Below are 24390 nucleotides of genomic sequence, written 5' to 3' on the forward strand. Positions count from 1 at the left end.
AGTACGCTGAAATACTCGCCACCAGTACGAAGAAGCCGTGACATGTTTCCCAGGGTAAGAATATGGGCGTCTATTTTTTATAACTTACTTTTGGTTTGTTCAACTGAAGATGCGAATTTCGAGCAGCTTTCAGCGAATGAGTTTGAAAAACCTTGTAGTATGAATTCGTCCTGCTTTTGCACGGGGAGGACAGCGATAATACGTTAAAATCATTCTAGTTTATATAAGTGACCAACTGTAAAAAGGGTATCTGCATTTCTGCTAACCGCAAAAGGAAACCATGGCAACCATTTGAACGGCTGTAACGGAGTGATGCAGCTCGTACCACGTGAGGAGCACTGAAATATTTCAGTAGATCGTGACAAGATGCTGTGCGTATCCTTCAACAATAAAAGAAAACGTCGTTGTTAAAGTTTCATTTTGTCCTTCTCTAGTATTGTAGTTAAGGATCTTACTAAAAAGCATCATAACTATACTTACCATTCCATCTAGTCAACTCCTTCACCGCAACTGGTCCAAATTATTCTAGATACCTGACGAGCATACGACAAATCAATCACGCCAAAAGCCGTAGTAGGCTCATTTCTCTGGAATGGATCCTTGAAATTCCTTCTATTCGCCGCGGTGTACCATTAGTTAAAGTGCTCGGCTCCTGACACGAAGGTAGCGGTCTTGATCCCAGCCGCACCAGTTGCATTTTGATGAAGGGGAAATAGCAGAGGCCCGTGTTCTGTGTGATGCCAGCGCACGTTAAAGAACAGCATATGGTTGAAATTCACTGAGCCCTCCGCTACAGTGTGTCTCATATTCATATCGTAGTTTTGGAACGTAAAATCTTAGATACTCAAGAAAATTATTCCACACGCCTTCTCTGACCTGACATAACATGCCGTCTCAAAATGAGCCTTGAGCGGCATAAATAATTTTGGCCGTTCTCGTGACGTGCGCTCCAGTATTTGCCCCCTTGTGCTTCCATGCCAGGAGGAAACATTCTCATTCACATGTGCCTCGTAGCGCCACTTGAGTAGCCGCATTATTAACAGTGTTCTTCGTTGACTTTTGAAATTCTGCCCTAGTTATTAGTAGCACAATGCAGTAGTCACATGCTTGCCTTGTTGAGGATCAAGTTAAGCTGGCTCAATTCATTTTCTAGTACTCTCTCTAAGCGTTCTAACCAAGTTTAGCACTTCTAATACAACGCTCCGTCCCTTCACAAACGTCATTCTTGAAAAATTCACCAACTGAAATATACTGTTTTACCGGCTCATGAGGCTTGCAGCCAATAAGGACGTAAGTTGCATTGTCTGCATTGCATGCAGCTCTCTCTTCCACACTTTACGCATGAACATCTGCTGATCCAAGTTCTCAACTAAGGTCTCCAGTAGTGGGTTTGTTATCCGCAGCCTCCGGAAAAGAGCACAATAGTCTTTAAGTCCTATATTACAGGAATATTTCCTGACCAGCTTCATTTTTCAAGGTCCACGAGGAATGACTAGCAATCAAGCGCCCATTCCCCCACCTTGCCCTCTTCTTGATCGGCATTTTTCTCATTACTTGTGGAGTATTAGGAAAGCAGCGGCGTGCATTCAGATATTTATTAAGACGTTGGAAGTAGGTACTGCACTCTCCGACTGAGCAGCGCCCCCATAGCTGTTGCAATGTCGTCCTAATGAAGTGACGGTTCGTAATGAATGATAGTTATGGCATACATGGTGATAAATGCAGTTTTCTCAAATTTTTCGCGGTTGATACTTACTGACAATATCGTACAGCTTTCGGATACCAGACTTTTCCTAATATTAAATCAAATGCAGCTCATGGTTTATGTCAACGTTCGCATACTTTCAATGTTCGTATGCGTTCTTTACTAAGAAAGATAACTTGCCCAAGGAACATTGTCTTTTCGTTCTTTTTTTCTTATTTCACTTTTACATTACAATCACTTTTAAATGCATCCCCTATACTTTCCTTGGCATGATTGTTTGATAGATCACATTATTTGTGTTTAACGAAGAAAACAAGTCCTTAAAGGTACATTTCTTTCCTTGATGAAGCATTGTGTGTGAAGGTTTCAAAACCTATAAAAAATGGCATGTCCCGTTTCATGAAAATTTAAAGGTAGTTATTTTCTGCCAATTTTTTTTAGTTCGGTATATGCAAAATCTTTTGAGTCTCCTCGCGAGTTCAAATGACAGATTGGTATCTTACTCGTAACACCTAATCTTGCTTACGAACCTGGCCTCAATACTCCGCAAAATTCGCATGGAACTCTTTGCATGTCGTGACGACTTGCAGACCGAATACCAGGCGCGGCAGTCGCATTTACCATAGAGGTGTAAATGTTTTCCTCCCGGGTACTTAAATTTAGGTGCATGTGCAACAGCCCCTAGGGGCGCAAAATTCTCGGAGCCATTCACTCCAGCGTCTCTAATAAACATATCGAGGTTTCGGGACGTTAAACCTCGTCAAACACTATTATTTAGTGGTAACGACTTTGCCGTGCGTGTGTTTCACTACAAATGTTTTTTTAATTACTCCGCAAGTTTTCTTTCTCACAAACTTTCCGCTGGCATAGTTTGCGTTAGCTCCACCAACGTTACGAATTTACGCTTTCTTCAAACTACTTAGGTAGCTTAAAGGTGGTGCATTCTGATAAAAATGTTTTTTTCCAAATGCAGTTTCAGCTGTTCCTCACCTGCGTTGCGGCGCGAGCCTTTGCACAGAACAGCCAACAAACAACCGTGGGATACCAAGATCCAGGCTACGGTCGCCCCATTGGCCCTGCGGTGGGCACTCCTTACCAGGAATATGCCGACTTCGCTGGAGTGAGTGATACTACCTTTCGGTCACCATTTTGTTTGCAATTAGAGCAGCATCTAGCATTAGACCAGCCGACACACATATCGAATGCAGAATGTGAGATGGAGCACTGCGCCGCATACAAGGCTCGTAATGTTGAGAAATTTATGAAGCTCTCGAAACAAACAACATTATCTCGTAACCGATAGCTCGAGATTTCCAGAAGGTCGAGCTCTAGGCATGTGCTATGAAACTAAATAGCAGTCCACCATAGCACACTTACTTACTCAAAAGTCTTTCCGCAACACTGCTATCTATGGAAGCACATCTCTTTCTTCCTCTACTTTCATCAATTTAAACTTATCGTTCTCCGAAGAATGTGTTAAGTATCAGCCAAACTTCACATCGTAATTAGGACACTTTGTTAACAAGAGTCAGTGTAACTGGGAGACATTTAATTTGTTCTTCTTCGTATGTACTGAATTAATTTCACAGCTGTAACACAAATCTATAGTAAATTACGGGTTTATTTCACTCGTCTTAAAATTTACCGAGACATAATACAACACAAAAAACACCCATGATTTTCTCTGTAACAAACAGTCGACATGAATGCGATAAATTCCGCACTTGAGAGGTCGACCCTGACGCTGCTTTTTTCCGTACAATTCATAAAGTGAACATCAACAATTCATAGTGAGCTTTATTTCGTTTACTTATGCGTGCCCGTGCTTTTCATGTTATTTTTCTTCTTCTTTCTAGCCACCTCAACCATACAGCACAAACTACGACATTGTGGATGAGCTAGGCAACCGGCAGTACCGCAGCGAGCAGGGGGATGCCAACAACGTGAAAACCGGTTCGTACGGGTACACGGACGTATACGGCCTCTACCGTCGCGTTAACTACATAGCCGATGCCAACGGCTTCCGTGCAACGGTGGATACAAACGAGCCGGGTACAGCGCCCGGAGCTAGCGCCGACGTCGTGTTCAACGCCGCTCCTGTAGTCCCGCCGGTTCCAGGAGGAACTGCAGCTTCTGCAAGTTTTGGCGCTGCAAGATACGGTGCTCCAGGTTATAGCGCTAGGGCTTCAATCCCGGGCTACAATAACGGATACGGCAGATACGGGGCCTACGGAGCCCCCGGTGCTTACGGCGGATACGGCGGATACGGCCCAACTGCTGTGGCCAACGGTGCCTACGGGTACGGTGGGTTTGGGCGTTCCGGCTACGCTCCGTATGGACAGGGCCTAGGAGGATACGGCAACGGTGGATACGCGCGGCCCAACGGCTACGGTTCGGCATTCGGGGCTGGTCGATATGGCGCTGCAGGCTACGGCGGATTCACTGCTGGTTACCCCGGTTATCGCCGTCGCTAATGGGAGTTTAACATAAGCTGATATCAACAAGGGATGATGATGAACACAAACAATGTTTAATGCTTTATCAATGCTTCCTTGTGTTCTTTCTTTTTGTTAATTTTGATCACTTCGCAATACAAACGTTTAATTGTTTTACTGACAGCTGAAGAGCGAAGTTGGTCTGACATATTTCAGGCAATACCTAAGTACGATGTAAAAATTCGCAACTGAAGGTATTATATGCACAACGCCTAAAGGCTCATTTAAGTGTTATGCAAGAAATAGAAGATTTTTGAAGGTAGAGGCTATGAGTGACAAAAAGCATGTTAAAAGCTGCAGTATTAAAAAAAGAAACAAACTAGAGAGAGAAAGATATATATATATAAAGATGCAAGGAAAGGCAGGGAGGTTAACCAGACGCACATCCGGTTTGCTACTCCGCACTGGGGACGGGATAAAGGGGAGAAAAGAGGTTGCAGAGAGATGAGAAGGTACACACAATCACGAGCACACTCGGGGAGCACACACAGCCTACAGGTGGTCGCTCACGTTTGTTGACTTTAGGTAAAGTAGCAGTGGTTTAGTTGCTTTCTGCGCAACTGAGGCAGATGCCCAAGGTCCTAGTATCTTCTGCACACAAAATGGGCCGGGGTCAAGTTGATTCAAAACCATCCGGAGCTGGCATCGCTGTTTGTCGTAGCAAGCTCAGCTGCACAGGACGTCTTCGATGGTCTCTTCAGCTCCGCAGTAGTCGCATGTAGGAGTGTATGCCATACCAATGCGAAAGGAGTACACCTTTGTAAATGCAACACCCAACCAAAGGCGGCATACAGTGTCGCATCGGAGCGGGAAAGTTGTGATGGTAGCTTTAGCTTGAGTGAAGGATCCAGTTCATAAAATTGACACCTTTGGAAGCTGGTAGACGACCAGAACGTGCGTGTGAGATCTCGAGCCAGCAAGTAAAGTTGTCTTGCTGCATCATTCCTTGATAGAAGAATCGGGACTACACGGGTTCCTTCATGGGCTGAGCGGGCTGCATCATCGGCTAATTGATTTCCGGTAATATCGATATGTCCAGGCAGCCATTGATATATAATATCATGCCCTCGTGCTAGAGCTTCATGATGGCAATGTCTTATTTTTTGTACCAATTGGTCATGACTCCTCCTACGCATGGCAGACTGCTAACTCTGAAGCGCTGCCTTCGAATCACAGAATATGACCCATTTTCCTGGACGTTCTTCAACGAGATATTGTAAAGCAGCCCTTATAGCAGCAAGCTCTGATGCCGTAGATGTAGTCATATGCGACAACTCAAACTTGATTGTCATTGCTGCAGCCGGAATTAAAGCGGCACCTGATGAGCTTCTGGATGAGACGGACCCATCAGTGAATATCTGCGTTCTGTCTAAGTACAACTCAAGTAATAATAGCAGTGTTGCTTGCTTCAATGCTACTCTGGAGTGATTGCTTTTCTTTTTGATTCCCGGAATTTCTAGACGTACTTGCGGCTGGTCGAGGCACCACAAAAGATATGTCATTCTCGCAGCTGGCATATATCCTGATGGAATGCTGTTTAGGTGCTTGGCTATGACGTCTGGAAACGTAGCACGTGGTCTTCCGGAGGATAGAAGGGCCAAGTGGTGGTCGGGTACACGGCTAGCATGTAGAATGTGCGCTCTGAGGCAATCCACAACTCTATATGTCCTGACCGGATGGTCTTTCGCAAGCATGATTGTGGCATAAGTAGAAGCTATTGGGGCAGTCCTAGGCAGATACGCAGTGCCTGACCCTGCAAACTCTCCAATTATTGAGTATTTGATTTGCAAGTGTTAGTCAGTACCGGGAAGCTGTAGCGCAACAGACCCAGAAATAGGGCTCTGTACAGCTGTAGCATTGAGGCCACAGAAGTTCCCCATGCTTTCCCGCACATGAATTTCATTATATGCACAATAGATAGCAGTCTCTTCTTCAAGTACGCACAATGTGTACGAAAGACTTCTGTCGATTATTATGTTAAGGAAACGATGCGTCCGTGCATACTTGACACTCTGCCCATTGATGTAAAGAGGGTATGGCGTCATTGGTTTGCGTGTAAACGCAATCAACGCGCACTTCACAGTTGATATAGTTAGGCCTTGTTTCTGAAGGTAGGCTGTTGTGAGGGTTGCTGCCCGCTGTATTCGTGCACGCACCTGAGGGCGAGAAACTGGAGCACTGCAGAGGCAAATATCATCGGCGTATATGGATAGGCACACCGACTTTGGCAGAACCTTCACCAGACCAATGAGGGCAACATTGAACAATGTGGGGCTTAAAACACCTCCCTGAGGTACTCCGCAGTAGGTGTAATGTTCAGCAGTTGTACCCTCATATGTTTGCACAAAGAAACCCCTGCCAGTTATATAATCTTTTATCCATTGAAACATTCGTCCACCGATGCCCATTGCTGCGAGAGAAGTGAGGATGGCATCGTGAGCTACATTATCATATGCACCCTTCACGTCAAGAAAGAGTGCCACTGATATGCGCTTGCGACTTTTTTCTTGTTGAACAAATGTCGATAAGTCAAGGACACAGTCGATGGAGGAGCGGCCCCGACGAAAGCCTGCCATGCAAGAAGGGTATTTGGTGTATCGTTCAAAGTACCATTCGAGACGAAATAGAACCATTCTTTCCATCACTTTTCCGAGGCAGCTTGTGAGGATAATAGGGCGATACGCTGTCAAGTCCAATGCTGATTTTCCCGATTTCAAAAGTGGTATTAATCGACTTATTTTTTATTCTCGGGGAACACTGCCGCTGAGCCAGGAGTTGTTGAAGCATGTTAAAAGTTCTTTTCTGGCTTTTCGTCCAAGGTGTCCCAACGCAATTATTGTAATACCATCAGGACCTGGCGATGACATGCGCTTAGAAGCGACTAACGCGCCTTCCAGTTCTTCCATGGTGAATGGAATGTCCATTTCTGGTAATCGCGTCTCAGGAACGATCACGGCGTCGATGCTCTCGTTCATAATATTCCTGGCAACTCTCGTGCAAAATTCTTCAGCCACCTCGAGTTCTGTTTTTCCATGATGGAGTGCCAAAACTTTAAAAGGGTGCCGTTGTTGGGGAGAGGAGCGAAGACCACGAACTGTTCTCCAGATATATGAAGGCGGTTTATGAGGGTCTAGAGATTCGCAGAATGCTTTCCAGAGTTCGCTCTTCAGCTTGTAAAAGCGTCGTTAAATCTTTTTCTGGAGCCGCCTTGCTTCCCTCAGATCGTAAATTGATCTTGTGTGTCTGTATCGTCGTTCATCACGCCTTCGTATAGCTCGTAATCTTTCCAGTTTGATGTCAAACTGTATTATTTTAGACGAAAATGGTAATTTACATCTGGACGCTTACATAGCTTCCGCTATGGTATTTTCCAGGCTGCAGGCGAGGCCTTCTTGGCAAGCGTCCTCAACACGCGATGTAAACATCGACCAGTCAGTGCCAATTACAACACCGGAAGAGAAATTTTTTATGATACCATCGATCGTCCCGTGGGTGGGTATGTGATCACTCCCATGAGTCTCAATATCACAAAACCATTTAACTTTGTGAGAGAAGCACCGTGACACCAATGTTAGGTCAAGGCAGCTGCCATAAGTGAGACCCCGCAGATATGGGGGGGTACCATCGTTCATGATGGAAAGGTCGTAATCGGAAGCAAATGTAACAATGTTCCGGCCCCTGGCATTCATCCTAGTGCTCCCCCAAAGCATGTGATGGGCGTTGAAGTCACCGGTGATGATCCAAGGCCAAGGAAACAAACTAGAGGTAAAGTCATCTATAGTATGTCTGGCACACGTGCAAACCTCTAAAGGTGTTTTTACTGAAATCTTCTTCTTTTCAAATACCCTCAACACAGCATTCACCAATCGGTGCACGTGCCACTTTGGCTGGACCACTGGCGCATATTGTGACGACTGTGGTGCGTTAGAGTTGATGAAACATAGTTCTTAGATAACCAGGCGTAGAGGAATGAAACTTCTCTCTCCAAATTAGAATATGCGGAACTTCTAAAGCATCGCTGGATCTAGGTAAAATACTTGTACCTACCTCTTCTCCTCGGCAACGTCTGGTGTTCAAATATTTCTGTTCACATCCCTCTATCACGAGCCATTACGTTGTAACTTGCACAAACCATGGCCAATATAACTATTTCTTGCCAACTTTTTTGTCTACTTCTCTACTTAGTACCTTTTTGCCCCTAATATCCTTCTGCCATATAGAATAGCATGTAGGTGTCTTCATATGCACATGCAAAGTTCTTTTTTTCTCTAAAAGAGCTTTGTCTCTATATTACTAAGTAGGTGGCCGTATTCCTAGCATAGTGACAAGGCGCGAAAAATGATGGTCTAGGGTGCATGGAGGTAAGATAAGCAATATTATCACGTCCCTGTTTTTTTGTTTTTTTTGTCATTTCAATCCAAAAAGGAGAACTGCGTGCATGTAACGAAAAAAAAATAAAAGAATGACACGTGGTGTGAGACAAGTTGACTCGTCCCTGTGCTAATCGTACAAATGCTGTTTTTACTTTTCCTTATGCAGCACCGAATTACGCAATGTGGTTTGCTTCTGCAGTTCCCTTGAAACTGCTTCGACACTACGCCTTTGAGGAGCTTATTTGCGAAATTGCCGAAAGAACAAATACAGATTGTCTGTGGTCGCATGTCAAACAAGTGGTTGCTGGAACTTCATCTAGGAGAAGACTATGCTGAGTTCAACCTGAAATCTAAATTAAGTGTGATAATGTGGCATTTGTCTCGCGTATTTTCAAAAACTAATTTTGCACAAAATATAGCGCTCAATTAAACGCTGCACACTTACTGCACCCGTGACGAATAGCAACAAAACTATCCACATCACAGTGCCTAGAATTCCTTAATTCAATTTTCTCTTTGACGGGTCAAATCAAGGCCTATTTGCACTTTCGCGTGATCTCCCACGAAAGCAGCATTAGTGAAACTATGAAAACGTAGCCATAAATAGAGTTGTTTCTGGTGAAATACCACACAGCTCTGCGATATGGCAGCCTGGTGCTCCAATCCATTACAAAATTCCTACAACTTGACATTTTACAGAATGCTACACTAACAAAAGGTAATGTTGATACTGCCATTGATGACTATATTGACGTACCGTGGCTGAGCCTTTGTAATGGGTGGGCCACTCAAGTCAAACTGTAGATGTTCAATTTATATTTCTTGACACCTGAAAGAAACACTATGCTCTTTTCACCACTATATATCTGCACATGTGAATATTTATGCGAGAAAAGGGTGCTTTTGATCCTGCTGTTGATCATGGCGGTAAATATTACGAGTGGTCGCATACTTGTTTGTAATGACTGGGTATTTTTGATGCGCCCGCACGTTGTGCACATCGGGCATGGCGCCCCAGCACCCTCCGTCAATAATGCGTCACTTCATTTACATAGGCAGTGTAGGTTCTGTTCCTGTGAGCAAGTGCTCACATCATCATCATAATCATCATCATCATCATAATCATCGTAGTCAACATCATCCTCATCGTCGTCGTCGTACTAATCACCATAATAATCAGCCTGACTACACCCACTGCAGGCCAAAGACCTCTCCCATTATCTGCCAATCAACATGGTATTGTGTTTTCTGCTTCCACGTCATACCTGCGCAGTTTATAATCACATCTGTCCACCTACTTTTCTCTCTCCTCTTTATCCACTTCCCTTCTCTTGGAATCCAGATAGTTACCCTTAATGAACAGCGGTTATCCGGCCAACGTGCTACGTCCCCGGCCCGATTACATTTTTTCTTGATTCCAACTATCATATCCTTGACTCCGGTTTGTTCATGGACCCACTCTTCTATCTCCTGTCTTAAATTACACCTATCATTTTCGTTTCCCTCGCTGGCTGCGTCATCTTCAATTTAAGCTGAAATCTATTTGGAAGCCCCGTGGTTTGCGCTCCGTAGGTAAGCACCGGAGAGATTGAGTATTTATATACCTTCTTCTTGATGAGTATAGTGGTACATTACTGATCCTGATTTGAAAATGCTTGCCAAATCTGATCCGCTCTATCTTTATTCTTCTAGTTATTTCACTCTCATGGTTCGGCTCCCTGGTCACTATCTTTCCTAAGTATACATGTTCTTTTACAGCTTCCAGTATCTCTCTACCTATCACAAAGCGCTGCTTTCTTCCCAGACTGTTGCATATTACTTTGGTTTTATGCACACTAATTTTCAGACCTCTTCTGCTTTGTCTGTCCAGTTGAGTAATTATGACCTATAGTTCATCCGATAAGTTACTCAACAAAGCAATGATTGATTGATTGATATGTGGGGTTTCACGTCCCAAAACCACTGATGATTATGAGAGACACCGTATTGGAGGGCTCCGGAAATTTCGACCACCTGGGGTTCTTTAACGTGCACCCAAATCTGAGTACACGGGCCTACAACACTTCCGCCTCCATCGGAAATGCAGCCGCCGCAGCCGGGACTCGAACCCGCGACCGGCGGGTCAGCAGCCGAGTACCTTAGCCACTAGACCACTGCGGCGGGGCTACTCAACAAAGCAATGTTATCAGCAAATCGTAAGTTATTAGGATACTCTCCAATAACTCTTATCGCTGATTCTTCCCAATCTAGGGCCCTGAAAACCTCCTGTACACACGCGGTGGATACAATCGGAGAGATTGTGTCTCCCTGCCTCACACCTTTTTTTTACAGCGAAGGCTGTTATGAGATCACAACTCAGGTCACACGCAGCGCCGTAGTTGTTCACCGCCGCCGCCGGCACCACCACTGCTGTTGGTTTACGTAACCATATAGCACGAAATTCGAAAAACAAACCTAGTACCAATGACCCAGTGGGGCTCGAACTCTGGTCCGCTGGGTGCCAACTAAGTATTTTACCACTAAGCCACGCCGGTGCTTGGGACTTCGCAATCTTCCTTTGGGCACGCTTGATGTCGGGAAAGCAATCGTGTTGATGAAACTTAAAGTGTTTCAAAACAGCAAAAGAACAATTCGTCATAGCACAATCCAAATAGCGCAACGAGTGGGTCATCCAATGCCCCAACCCATTACAAAAGAGTTTTATTGTTCACCTATTAACTGTGGCACATACCGACTTAAGGCGTGATTCCTCATCGTTGTCAGCCACTGCATGAACAGTTGGCCATAAATTCGTTGCAAGTGTTTAGCGGATGCAACGCTCCTCAGGTGGATGACGAAAAATAGCATGAATGCCGGCCTACTACCCAAAGTTTTTTTCTACTATTTCCGAAGTGGGTATCAAGGAAGTGACCTTGCCGCTGTTACCCAATCAGTGTTTAGAAAAGGCCCTGAAATGCCGGTCTTCTAGCTTTCACTCTGACTGTGCTGCGCCTTCCGCGCAGGCCTGTCGTTTTTTGTTGGTATTTTGTCGCTTTTTTCAGGGAGAACTGCGATGGCTGTGGATACGCTGTAGATTTCTGCCACTATGTTTGTATAGGGTTCATTAATGCCCTTATTCCGTATTGACTGCTCTACTGCTGATGTCTGGACTAAGTCAAACGCATTTTCGCTGTCTGTGAATGTGAGAAGGAATGTATAGGGTTTATTCTGCGCATTTCTCGATCAACTGATTACTAGTATGAGTATGGTCTATTGTGGAGTAGCCTGTACAAATTCCTGCTTGGTCCTTTGGCTGATTCGGCTCTGATGTTGCCATAATTTTAATGGTTATTATTTTTGTTAATATTTTGTAGATAATGAGTGGTAGGCTGCTCGACCTGTAATTTTTGAGTCCTTGACGTCTGCTTCTTTATGGAATAAAATGATGTTGGCATTCTTCCAAGGGTATGCTACCCTTAGCGTCACGAGATACTTCACAAGGTGGCCAGTTCTTTTAACACAATTTCTTCGCCACTTTATCCTCACCAGCTGCTTGGCTTATTTGCATTCCTCCTTCTAGGGCTTTCATTAATTCCCTTGCCGTTACTGGTAGGATGTCGAATCACTCTGGGCAATCATTGCTTTTTACGATATCGTCTTGCTGTTTGCGCTTCTGTACAGCTCTAAGTATAACTCCTCCGCCACCTGAGCTATGCTATTCATGTTAATTGTGATAGTGCGTTTTTTGTCCATTAATCTATACATTGAATTTCGCCTATGCACAAGTTTGCCTTCACTGCTTCTGGCCTTCCGATGCTTTTTACAGCCTGCTTTATTCTCTCAATGTTGTGCCTTCTGAAGTCGCATACACAATCCCTATTGATTAATTTCGAAAGCTCCACTAGCTGTATTTTGTCAGTTGCATTTGAATATTTCAAGGCTTGTCGTCTTTTAAGGAGATTCTTAGTCTCTTGGGATAGTTTGCAAGTGTTCTCTCTATTTACTGTAGGTGCGACTTCTATAACATGCTCTTTAATAATACTAGTAAGTTTATCGTTCATTGCGTCAACGTTAACGTCAGTTACCTTGCTTAGAGCCGCAAATCTATTATGAAGCGAAACGATGAATTCCTGTACTTTCCCTCTCACCACGAGCTCACTAATTGGCTTCTTGCGTATCACTTTAAGCCTTTTTTTAAACCTAGATGCATTCGAGCTCTTAACATTTTGCTCATGCATCGAATCTTGATAACTACTTCTACAACACTTTTGGATAAAATGAGAATAACCTACCTTAGTTCGCTCGCGCAGATGAATGGCAGGTGTGCCCCAGTTCTGGGGATGGAGCGTGTATTTTTCCGTCAGTTGTAACCCACTGTGGCACTCTAATTTAATGGAAGAGTTGGAATTTGGTGGCCAGAGAATAGACAAGAGCATGTCATATCAGAAAAGAAGGAAAGTAAATGGCTGCGTCAATAAGACTTCGGTGATGTTGCTCAACAAAGATAATGAAATTTTAGATTTGACGCTTTAATTTGCATTGTCATGATATGCTTGTTTTTGGTGGTTAAGATGGCCAGTATGCTTACGCATGGTGGGTATAACATATATATATATATATATATATATATATATATATACATATATATATATTTATATATATATATATTGCTTTTACTTGCCGAGCCTCCGCTACACAACACAGATCAGGCTGATGATGATGAGTATTTACATATGATAATATGACGCGCATGAATAATGCTCACACTTATTCCCCCCCCCCCCCACGCTTGAGCGGCCAGCCCGGACGCATCTTAGCCGGAAACGGAACGTCGAACGAATCGCTTCAGACGCGATACGTGGACAATCTCTGAACCACGACAGCGACGATCCGAAGAAAGGTCGGTGGAAGTGACACGGTAGTTCACTGGTGACGTTTGTTCGTTGATTGTATAGGGTCCAATGAAGCGTGACTGAAATTTATCGCACAATCCTGGAGTACGAATGGGCGTCCAAAGCAACACTTCACCCCCCGGACCGAAGGAGACGTCGCGATGAGAGCTGTCGTAGCGCTGCTTGCGATCTTGTTGATTGGCTTCTGTATTAAGGCGAGCCCGTTGCCGACATTCCTCGAGCCTTGTGATGAACTGCTCTGATACGGTTGCCGAGGCGTCAGTTGGAACATTTACGAAAGACACGTCGATAGTGAATGTCGGTGAACGGCCGTACACGAGGTAGAAAGGCGAGTAGCCAGTACTTTTTTGAACAGCGGTGTTATGGGCAAACGTCACAAAAGGCAAAATTGTATCCCAGTTGTCGTGGTTTGGTGCGATGTACATCGATAGCATCTCTGTTAGTGTCCGATGAAATCTCTCTGTCAGCCCATTAGTTTGGGGGTGGTAGGCTGACGTCGTCTTATGTACTGTACCACAGGTCTTGAGCAGGGTTTCGATTATGGTGGACAGGAACGTTCTGCCGCAATCATTCAGGAGGACGCGAGGTGCACCGTGGCGCAATACAATGGCGTTGAGAAAGAAGTCTGTGACGTCTGAAGCAGAACTTGTGCGTAGTGCAGCAGTCTCTGCGTACCGTGTCAGGTGATCGACAGCAGTCACAATCCAACGATTACCTGATGGTGTGATGGGGAGAGGTCCTAGTAGGTCTATGCCAACGATGGCGAAAGGAGTCTCGGGACACGGGATGGGTTGCAGAAGGCCGGCAGGAGACGAAGTTGGCCGCTTCCGCCATTGACACAGATGGCAAGATGCAACGTATTTGACCACAAAGGTAGAGATGCCAGGCCAGAAGAAACGTTTCCTGATGCGGCTTTGTGTTTTGTGAAATCCCAAGTGGCCTGCACATGGGTCGTCGTGAAAGGCTTCGAGGACTTGGTGACGTAGAGAACGCGGAAGTACTGGAACCCAGCGGTGTCCATCAGTAGTGTAAACGTAACGATGGAGCATATTGTTATCGAGCTTAAATTGCCGTAGTTGTCGGCGCAATCTAGCATTAGGAGTACATGATATACCATTTAGGCGTTGAATAACGCTATTGCAATATGGATCATCACGCTAGCGTGTGGCGAACTCGGTGTAGTGATTTCAAGCCGGCGTGTCGATAACCGCAAGTTGTGATGATGTGAGGCGTGACGCAGAGTTTTGCCCACCAGACGAACAATCAGCTGACGTACTTGATGACAGTGGAAGGGGACAGCGAGAGAGAGAGCATCTGCATCTTGGTGTTTTTTGCCAGACTTATAGATGACGTCAAAATCGTACTCTTGTAGGCGGAGCACCCAACGACGGAGGCGACCAGACAAGTTTTTCAGTGACGATAACCAGCACAAGGTGTGATGGTCTGTAATGACTGTGAAGCGGCGCCCGTAAATATACGGTCGAAATTTTTGTACGGCCCAAACGACAGCAAGGCACTCCTGCTCAGTTATGGAGTAGTTCTGTTCAGCAGCCGTAAGAGCACGACTAGCATACGCAATAACGCTTTCCCGTCAAGTGGCATCCCGCTGTAGAAGAACTGCACCAATGCCATGGCCACTCGCGTCGGTGTGGAGACATGTAGGTGCGTTCTCGTCGAAATGGCACAGAACAGGGTTGGATGTTAAAGCATGCTTTAGGGCTTGAAAGGCACGCTCGCAGTCGTCGTTCCAAGCAAAAGTTGATCCGCATGTCAGCAGCTTGTGCAGTGGCGACACGATGGCAGCAAAATGACTAATGAAGCGGCGGAAGTAGGATGCCAGGCCCAGGAAACTTCGTAGGTGTTTCCGATTTTCTGGCCGAGGGCAGCGTTTCACGGCAGCAAGCTTGTCAGGATCCGGACGAATGCCATCTTTGCTGACAAGGTGGCCCAACACCTTGATGTTCTTGTTGGCGAAATGGCATTTTTTGTGTTTAGCTGAAGTCCAGCACTAGAAATACACGTCAAAACTTCGTCGAAACGATCAAGAAGCTGACGAAAAGAAGTGGAGAAAATGACGATGTCATCTAGATAACAGAGACATGTTTTTCATTTTAGGCCTCGTAGAACTGTGTAAATCATGCGCTCAAACGTGGCAGGAGCACTACATAAATTGAATGGCATCACGTTGAATTCATACAGCCCGTCTGGTGTTGCAAATGCAGTTTTTTCTTTGTCCGCTTCGTGCAGTGGCGACACGATTGCAGCAAAATGACTAATGAAGCGGCGGAAGTAGGATGCCAGGCCCAGGAAACTTCGTAGGTGTTTCCGATTTTCTGGCCGAGGGCAGCGTATCACGGGAGCAAGCTTGTCAGGATCCGGACGAATGCCATCTTTGCTGACAAGGTGGCCCAACACCTTGATGTTCTTGTCGGCGAAATGGCATTTTTTGTGTTTAGCTGAAGTCCAGCACTAAAAATACACGTCAAAACTTCGTCTATACGATCAAGAAGCTGACGAAAAGAAGTGGAGAAAATGACGATGTCATCTAGATAACAGAGACATGTTTTCCATTTTAGGCCTCGTAGAACTGTGTCAATCATGCGTTCAAACGTGGCAGGAGCACTACATAAATTGAATGGCATCACGTTGAATTCATACAGCCCGTCTGGTGTTGCAAATGCAGTTTTTTCTTTGTCCGCTTCGTGCATAGGTATTTGCCAATAACCAGACCGTAAATCAGGCTGGAGAAAAATTCAGCGCCTTGCAGACAGTCAAGTGCGTCGTCGACTCGTGGGATCGGGTACACGTCTTTTCGCGCGATCTTATTAAGTGCTCGATAATCAACGCAGAATCGCACCGAACCGTCCGTCTTTCGGACTAGCACTACAGGGGATGACCACGAGCTGGACGAAGGCCGGTTAACATCTCGTTTGAGCATATCAGGAATGTTGTTCTCGATGATTTTCCGCTCTGCGGATGACACTCGATATGGGCGGCGGTGTACAATTGTATTGCCTTCCGTTTCAATTCGATGTACGGCGACGGAAGTGCGACCCAAAAGCTTGGAATTTACATCAAATGAAGCATTTTGTTTTTGAAGGATACCCAAAAGTTCTTACTTTTGCGCTGACGTGAGATCAGGATTTATTGTGGCTGTTAAAGCAGCCGTCGTAGCATCGTCATCAGTACTCGTAGAGAAAGATGGTGCGTCTGCGTGAAGGGGCACCAGAGAAAGTGGTTCGATGTCTGTGAAGCAAACACACTGGTGCCCTGGGGCAGTGCAACAGGAAAGAAGAAGGGTAACTACCGTAACTAATGCTCTGCCAACATGAAAGCGCACCAGGCTAGGAGCGACGGTAAGCCCACCAGTGATGTAGCGTCCACACGGTGCTAGAAACACATCACCAGTACTGATGTTATCTGATGTCAGGGTCAGAATATTGCCACGTTTCATTTCCCAAGTTTTTGTTATCGTCCCAAAACACCACACGATTCTCAGCGCAAACCGCGCCTGCAGTTTTCGAGAAGGTTCCGGACTGTAGTAGATCATTTCGATAAGATCACGCCCACTGTGCCAACGGTACAGATTGTTCTGGAACCTACGCCACCACCAGCGACAACGCTAGAACATTCGACAGCAAGAGTATAAGTGCCGACGCGCTTCGCCGCTTGTCAGTTGTTGATCGAAGGCCGACGCTCCGTTCGCCGCTATCAGTCCGAGACTGCTATCTGTGCGAGACTGCTGCTGTAATTGGACTTTCCGTTTACCGGGCATAGGTTCGCCCAAATAAACAGTTAAATCCCAACACGAAGTCTCCTGTCTTCGGCCACGTCACGACCCCGTGACATCTGATGGAGGTGCTGTTTCGTTCATGTACCGGACGCCCCCGTCAAGCCGCGAACCCAGCCCACGTCGTGGAGAAGACACCGACGCCAACCAAGAGCAGCGAACATGCCGCCGACAGCAAGGGCTACCACCGGAGTACGGGCTTCTACAAGACAAAGCGCGGAAGACCAAGGCCATGACCGCAACTGCAGCGACAATGACAACCGCAGCGTCCCAGCCCACGATGGTCATGCACCAACCCAGGGAACCACCAATTTTTCATGGGTCATCGTTCGAAGACCCGGAGTCCTGGCTAGAAACATACGACCATGTGGCCGCCCTCAACCATTGGGACCATGACGAAAAGCTGCGTCGTGTGTTCTTCTATTTGGAAGACACCGCAAGGACCTGGCTCGAAATTCGGAGTCCACGCTCCGAACGTGGGATGTTTTCTGCGGCGCATTCCTGCAAACGTTCGCGAGCGTCGCTCGCAAAGAGAGGGCCGCTGCTTTATTAGAGACCCGGGTTCAGCTACCAAATGAAAATGTCGCCATTTTCACAGAAGAAATGACCCGACTATTCCGTTACGCTGACCCAGACATGCCTGAGGAGAAAAAGTTCGTTTCCTCATGCGAGGGGTCAAACAGGAGCCCTTGGCGGGACTGATGAGAAACCCACCAAAAACCGTCCAAGAATTTTAGCCGAAGCGACCACTATTGAAAAGACCCTGAACATGCGCACCAGACAATATAATCGTGGCCTGACTGCAGACTGCGCTGCTGCACAAGCCAGTAACTCCGGAGACCTGCGTGAAACGATCCGAGCGATCGTGCGGGAAGAGCTGCGCAAGCTGTTGCCTTCGGCGCAGCCTCAAGTGGATTCAATCGCCGACATTATGCGCGAAGAAGTTCGGCAATCACTTCAAATTCCCCATGCACCGCTGCCCCGAGCCGGAAGCTATGAGCTACGCCGCTGCACTGCGCCACAACGCTCCTCCCTTACCACGCCAAAATGCCACCCCGTCGCACTGCCGTCGACAGACGCCACCGCCGCCACCACCCCCATCAACGTCATACCGTTCGCCAGTGGCCCAGCGCAGTGCACCGAGGAAGACTGACGTCTGGCGCACCCCTGACCATCACCCGCTCTGCTACCACTGCGGCGAGGCCGGACACACATACCGCCGTTGCCAGTACCGACAGATGGGACTGCGTGGCTTCGCCGTCAATGCACCGCGTCCACAGCCAGGAGAACGACCACGTGACATCGCCGACTACCTGACAGGAACTCGGTGGACACCACGAAGCCCTTCGCGTTCCCCGTCGCCCAGCCGCCGCACATCACCGCACCACCGACAGTACTCTGGCCCTACGCGGGCCGGTCTCCTAGCCCGTATCCGGGAAACTAAAGGCAGCAACCGGTGGAGGTGCGGTTGCTGTGCGACGAACTACCGAAGATCCTCCGACGACGACGACGCCGCGACGGAGCTTTCCGAACACAACGCCAACCAGGCAAAGCCCTGACGGCGAAAGCTCATTTACCGAAAATGGCCTGACGACGCAACATGGAAGCAGCGGAACAGGCCGACGCAGCCGTGACCCGACGCCACGCCCTAACTGTAATGCGAGACGGCGAACTAGCGACCTCGACGTTCTTATCGACGGCCACAGTGTGACCGCTCTCGTCGATACTGGAGCCGACTATTCTGTCATCAGTGGGTCGTTCGCCGCGAAGTTAAAGAAAGTTAGGACAGCTTGGAAAGGCCCTGAAATCCGCACAGCCGGAGGTCATCTCGTAACGCTTGCAAGAATCTGCACAGCGAGAGTCACCATTAACGGCCGTATTTATCCTACAGACTTCGTAGTCCTACAGTGTTGCTCGAGAGATGTCATCCTTGGCATGGACTTCTTATGCCTCCATGGTGCTGTCATCAACCTAAAAACAAAGTCGATAACGTTATCCACAGAAGAAGCACTACCGCCACGCACGCCGTCAGGACACCATGCCTTGAATGTGCTGGAAGAGCAAGTCACCATTCCGCCTCGTTCAAGCGTCATTATTTTAGTCGGCGCTCCTAAATCACCTGACTTGGAAGGCGTCGTTGAAGGCAGTCAGCATCTGCTGGTCACCCGAAATATTTGCGTCGCAAGAGGAATTGCAGAGCTGTGGGGAGGCGAAGCAACGGTTATGCTCACGAATTTCAGCAATGAGTACAAACATGTGAACAAACGAACAACGGTCGCGTACATCGAAGAAATTGTCGAAGCCACCAATGCTTTGACCCTCGCCAATTCTGCGGAACCTGCTCAAAGGAACCAAGCCCTTCCCATAGCTTTCGACGTCAATCCCAGACATCCGAACGATAAGCAAGAACAGCTCAAGGCCCTGCTCCTGCAATACGAAGATTGCTTTTCGTCGTCATCGAAAATTCGGCAGACCCCAATCACGAAGCATCGCATCGTAACTGAAGAAAATGCCAGACCACTCCGTCAGAGTCCGTACAGTGTTTCGACGCGAAAACGTGAAGCCATGAAGAGACAAGTTGATGAAATGCTGCGGGATGACATTATCCAGCCGTCCAAGAGTCCATGGGCATCCCCCGTGGTGTTAGTGAAGAAAAAGGATGGGACCCTACGTTTCTGCGTCGATTATCGCCGCCTGAACAAAATCACAAGAAAGGACGTGTATCCTCTCCCACGAATAGACGACGCATTTGATCGGCTCCATAACGCCAAGCACTTTTTGTCAATGGACCTCAAGACTGGCTATTGGCAAATCGAAGTCGACGAAAGAGACCGAGAGAAGACGGCGTTTATAACACCAGACGGCCTCTTCGAGTTTAAGGTGATGCCCTTCGGCCTTTGCTCAGCGCCTGCAACTTTTCAACGGGTTATGGATACAGTACTGGCAGGATTGAAGTGGCAGACTTGCCTTGTGTACTTGGACGACGTCGTCGTGTTTTCCTCGAGTTTCGACGAGCATCTTCGGCGCCTTGAAGCTGTACTTCAAGCCATCAAGACGTCCGGACTCACACTGAAGCCAGAAAAGTGCAGATTTGCGTATGAGGAGCACTTGTTTCTGGGGCACGTTATCAGCAAGTCTGGAGTTCGTGTCGATCCACGGAAAACAGCCGCCATCGCCGACTTCCCGCCGCCCACTGACAAGAAAGCCGTGCGCCGATTTCTGGGCCTGTGCGCCTATTATAGGCGGTTCGTGAAAAACTTCGCCCGCATCGCCGATCCTCTCACTAACCTTACTAAGGCCGACGTGGAGTTCAAGTGGGAAACGCCACAGGAACACGCTTTCCAGGAACTTAAACATCGCCTCCAGACGCCTCGGTTACTTGCCCATTTCGACGTATTCGCCGAGACAGAAATACATACTGACGCAAGCAGCGTAGGTCTTGGCGCCGTTCTTGTGCAGAGGGCTGACGGACTTGAAAGGCTTATTAGTTACGCCAGCCGATCGCTATCCAAAGCAGAAGCAAATTATTCCACAACAGAAAAGGAGTGCCTCGCCATCATCTGGGCTACGTCGAAATTTCGCCCCTACCTCTACGGCAGGCCCTTCAAAGTTGTGAGCGACCACCACGCCTTGTGTTGGCTAGCCACCTTGAAGGACCCTTCAGGTCGCCTCGCACGATGGAGCCTGAGACTTCAAGAGTATGACATTACTGTCATTTACAAGTCCGGCAAAAAACACTCCGACGCCGACTGTCTCTCTCGTGCGCCTGTCGACCAACCGCTACCCGACGACCCGGATGACGAGTACTTCTTGGGAACGATAACTACCGACGACTTCGCTGAACGACAGCCGGCCGACCCGGAACTTAAGGCCCTAATAGAATACCTCGAAGGCAGGACCGCCGAAGTCCCGAAGGTATTCAAGCGCGCACTTGCGTCGTTCTTTCTACGAAACGGTTTCCACAAAAGAAAAACTTTTAACCGCTTCGAGCTAAGTACCTCTTTGTGGTGCCTTCAGCTCTGCGACCAGAACTCCTGCAGGCCCTGCACGACGATCCGACGGCAGGGCACCTCGGTGTTTCTCGCACGCTCGCGAGGATACAAGAAATGTACTACCGGCCACGTCTTACCGCCGACGTCACTCGTTATGTGAGAACATGCCGGGATTGTCATTGACGCAAGACACCGCCGACAAGGCCAGCGGGACTTCTTCAGCCCATTGATCCACCTTGCCGACCTTTCCAGCAGATCGGTATGGACCTACTGGGGCCGTTCCCGACGTCGGCTTTCGGAAACAAGTGGATCGTGGTAGCTACCGACTACCTCACCCGCTACGCCGAGACAAAAGCCCTGCCAATAGGCAGTGCATCCGAGGTAGCTAAGTTCTTCGTCGAAAATATCGTCCTACATCACGGCGCCCCGGAGGTCCTTATCACCGACAGAGGAACGGCATTCACTGCCGACTTAACTCAAGCGATCTTGGCATACAGCCAAACAAACCACCGCCGGACGACAGCGTACCACCCACAGACCAACGGCCTCACCGAGCGGCTTAACAAGACGATCGCCGACATGCTGTCAATGTACGTAGATGTCGAACACAAGACGTGGGACGCCATTCTTCCGTATGTGACCTTCGCATACAACACGGCGGTGCAGGAGACGACGCAGATATCTCCATACAAATTGGCTAACGGAAGGAGCCCGGCAACGACGCTCGATGCCATGTTATCCAACGTCACCGACGAAGAAAACCTCGATGTGAGCGAGTACCTTCAACGCGCCGAAGAAGCCCGACAACTTGCGCGTCTCCGTATCAAGAATCAACAGATGACCGACAGCCACCGTTACAACCTTCGACGACGCTTCGTGGAATACCACCCCGGTAAACGTGTTTGGGTGTGGACGCCAATACGCCGACGTGGACTAAGTGAAAAGCTTCTACGACGGTACTTCGGACCGTACAGGGTGGTTCGACGTCTCGGCCCACTTGATTACGAGGTTGTCCCCGACGGCATCACGAACTCTCAACGACGCCGATCGCGCCCTGAAGTCGTACATGTCGGGCGCCTCAAGCCGTTTCATGCACGTTAACAAACTGAAACAGTGTTTTTTGTATTATCGTTGTATCGTAATTTATTCATTGTACTTTCTTGCAATAATTTTGTACCTTCATTTTTAGTTCAAGCATCAGGACGATGCCTTTTTTCAGAGGGGGGCAATGCCACGTTCCATTTCCCAAGTTTTTGTTATCGTCCCAAAACACCACACGATTCTCAGCGCAAACCGTGCCTGCAGTTTTCGAGAAGGTTCCGGACTGTAGTAGATCATTTCGATAAGATAACGCCCACTGTGCGAACGGTACAGATTGTTCTGGAACCTACGCCACTACCAGCGATAACGCTAGAACATTCGACAGCTAGAGTATAAATGCCGACGCGCTTCGCCGCTTGTCAGTTGTTGATCGAAGGCCGACGCTCCGTTCGCCGCTATCAGTCCGAGACTGCTATCTGTGCGAGACTGCTGCTGTAATTGGACTTTCCGTTTACCGGGCACAGGTTCGCCCAAATAAACAGTTAAATCCCAACACGAAATCTCCTGTCTTCATCCACGTCACGACCCCGTGACAATATGCTCATTGCCTGGAGGAATAATACAGTCATCAGCGGTGACGAAGTGCTGGCTATGAGCATCTTTATCGGACGAAAGCGCAGTATCTGACATACGAATGATCCTCTGATGGCAAGATATCACGGCTGAAGCTGAGGAGAGAAAGTCCCACCCTAAAATGAGCGCATTAGTACACGATGACAGAACGAGGAACTGTATATGGTGAAGGATGCCCTCGATAAAAACTCGTGCTGTGCAAACACCAGAAGGCTGAACAAAAACCGCATTAGCACAGCGAAGGGGAGGACCATTATACGGTGTCTTCACTTTGCGCAAACTGGAACACAAGTCCACACTAATAACTGAGAGCGATGCACCTGTGTCCACCAAGGCTTCAGTCCATATACCTTCAACACACACTGAAAGTACATTTGAAGGGCGTTCCGGAGGAGTTCAATGCAGTCCGCCAAATGCAGTTTTCCCTCCTGAAGCTGCATTGTTTAGTTTTCCGGGTGGTGATCAGACGCCGTGGTAGCCGGACGAAGTGGTGACAAGGAACGGCGCATAGGTGACGGGGAACGACGGCGTGAGGAGCGGAATGTACTGGCTGCGTCGAAGTGCTGTGGAGATGGTGAGCGACGTTGGTACAGTTGATATTGGTGGCGATGTTGTGGAGCAGGGGCATACTCATCTCTCTCGAAGTCCCCATAGCCCCGCCTTTCGTCTTGTTGACGTCGACGACAGAACCGTGAGATGTGGCCACGTACTCCGCAATAACAGCGAATCGGTCGAGTTGGACGCCAGCCATAGAAAGAAGGAAGCAGTGCCCTTGAGGCAAGGGCATTCAGTGAGGGCTGCGTAGTTGACACATACTGCGGTGATTGCTGAGAAGGTGACGCTGCAACCGCCTGAGCGTATGTCGGCTTTGGAGTGGTATGCAAGCTCAGGACTTGCTCACATGTCATGGATGCCAGCTCCTCCCTGACAATGTTGAATTGTTTATTTTTCAACATAATACATGTCGAGGGATGGTATGGCTAAAGGCAGAATTAACTGCCTGACAATGGCCCTACCACCCAAGCACTGTCCAACAGGGTTGTGGCTATCAGTAAGAAATTATACATTAGAAAGCGAAAGCTCAGCACGGAAAAAAAAAAACATGACATAGCGCTACTTGCAAGGGACGACGACATACATATAGGAATAGTAGAATTGAGTTCTTTAATGTAACAGGTCTTAAGCCACATGTTGTTAGAGGTCTACTCATACTATGAAGGGCACGCAAGACAGCAAATATAATTTAACAACACGCTTAAACAGGGATTTTGATGAAACTTCATACACATTGCTAAGTAATTGTGGATGCTGGTTTAGGAAACTAGGGATCATGTATTTTAGCTGTTTAGTACCATATTTTGTTCTGCAAAACGGAACTTCGAGGTGGCTGTGTCGCAAAATATATGGATTGCGGTTAGTCAAGTACATGTGTGTAAACATAGATTCATTTTGACGCATTTTACTGTGTA

At 47.5% G+C, this 24390-nt stretch overlaps 1 protein-coding gene across 1 annotated transcript; it reads left to right on the forward strand.

Annotated features, from left to right (window-relative positions):
* Window positions 1-1266: 1266 nt before the first annotated feature.
* On the forward strand, window positions 1267-4216 carry LOC119177910 (uncharacterized). Its single transcript, XM_075866826.1, has 3 exons — window positions 1267-1290; window positions 2679-2825; window positions 3562-4216. The coding sequence occupies exons 1-3, from the start codon at window positions 1267-1269 to the stop codon at window positions 4177-4179; spliced, it is 789 nt and encodes a 262-aa protein (XP_075722941.1). The 3' UTR covers window positions 4180-4216.
* The last annotated feature ends 20174 nt before the right edge of the window (window positions 4217-24390 follow it).

Source organism: Rhipicephalus microplus, chromosome 1, assembly GCF_043290135.1.
Source record: "Rhipicephalus microplus isolate Deutch F79 chromosome 1, USDA_Rmic, whole genome shotgun sequence".
Lineage (NCBI taxonomy): Eukaryota > Metazoa > Arthropoda > Arachnida > Ixodida > Ixodidae > Rhipicephalus > Rhipicephalus microplus.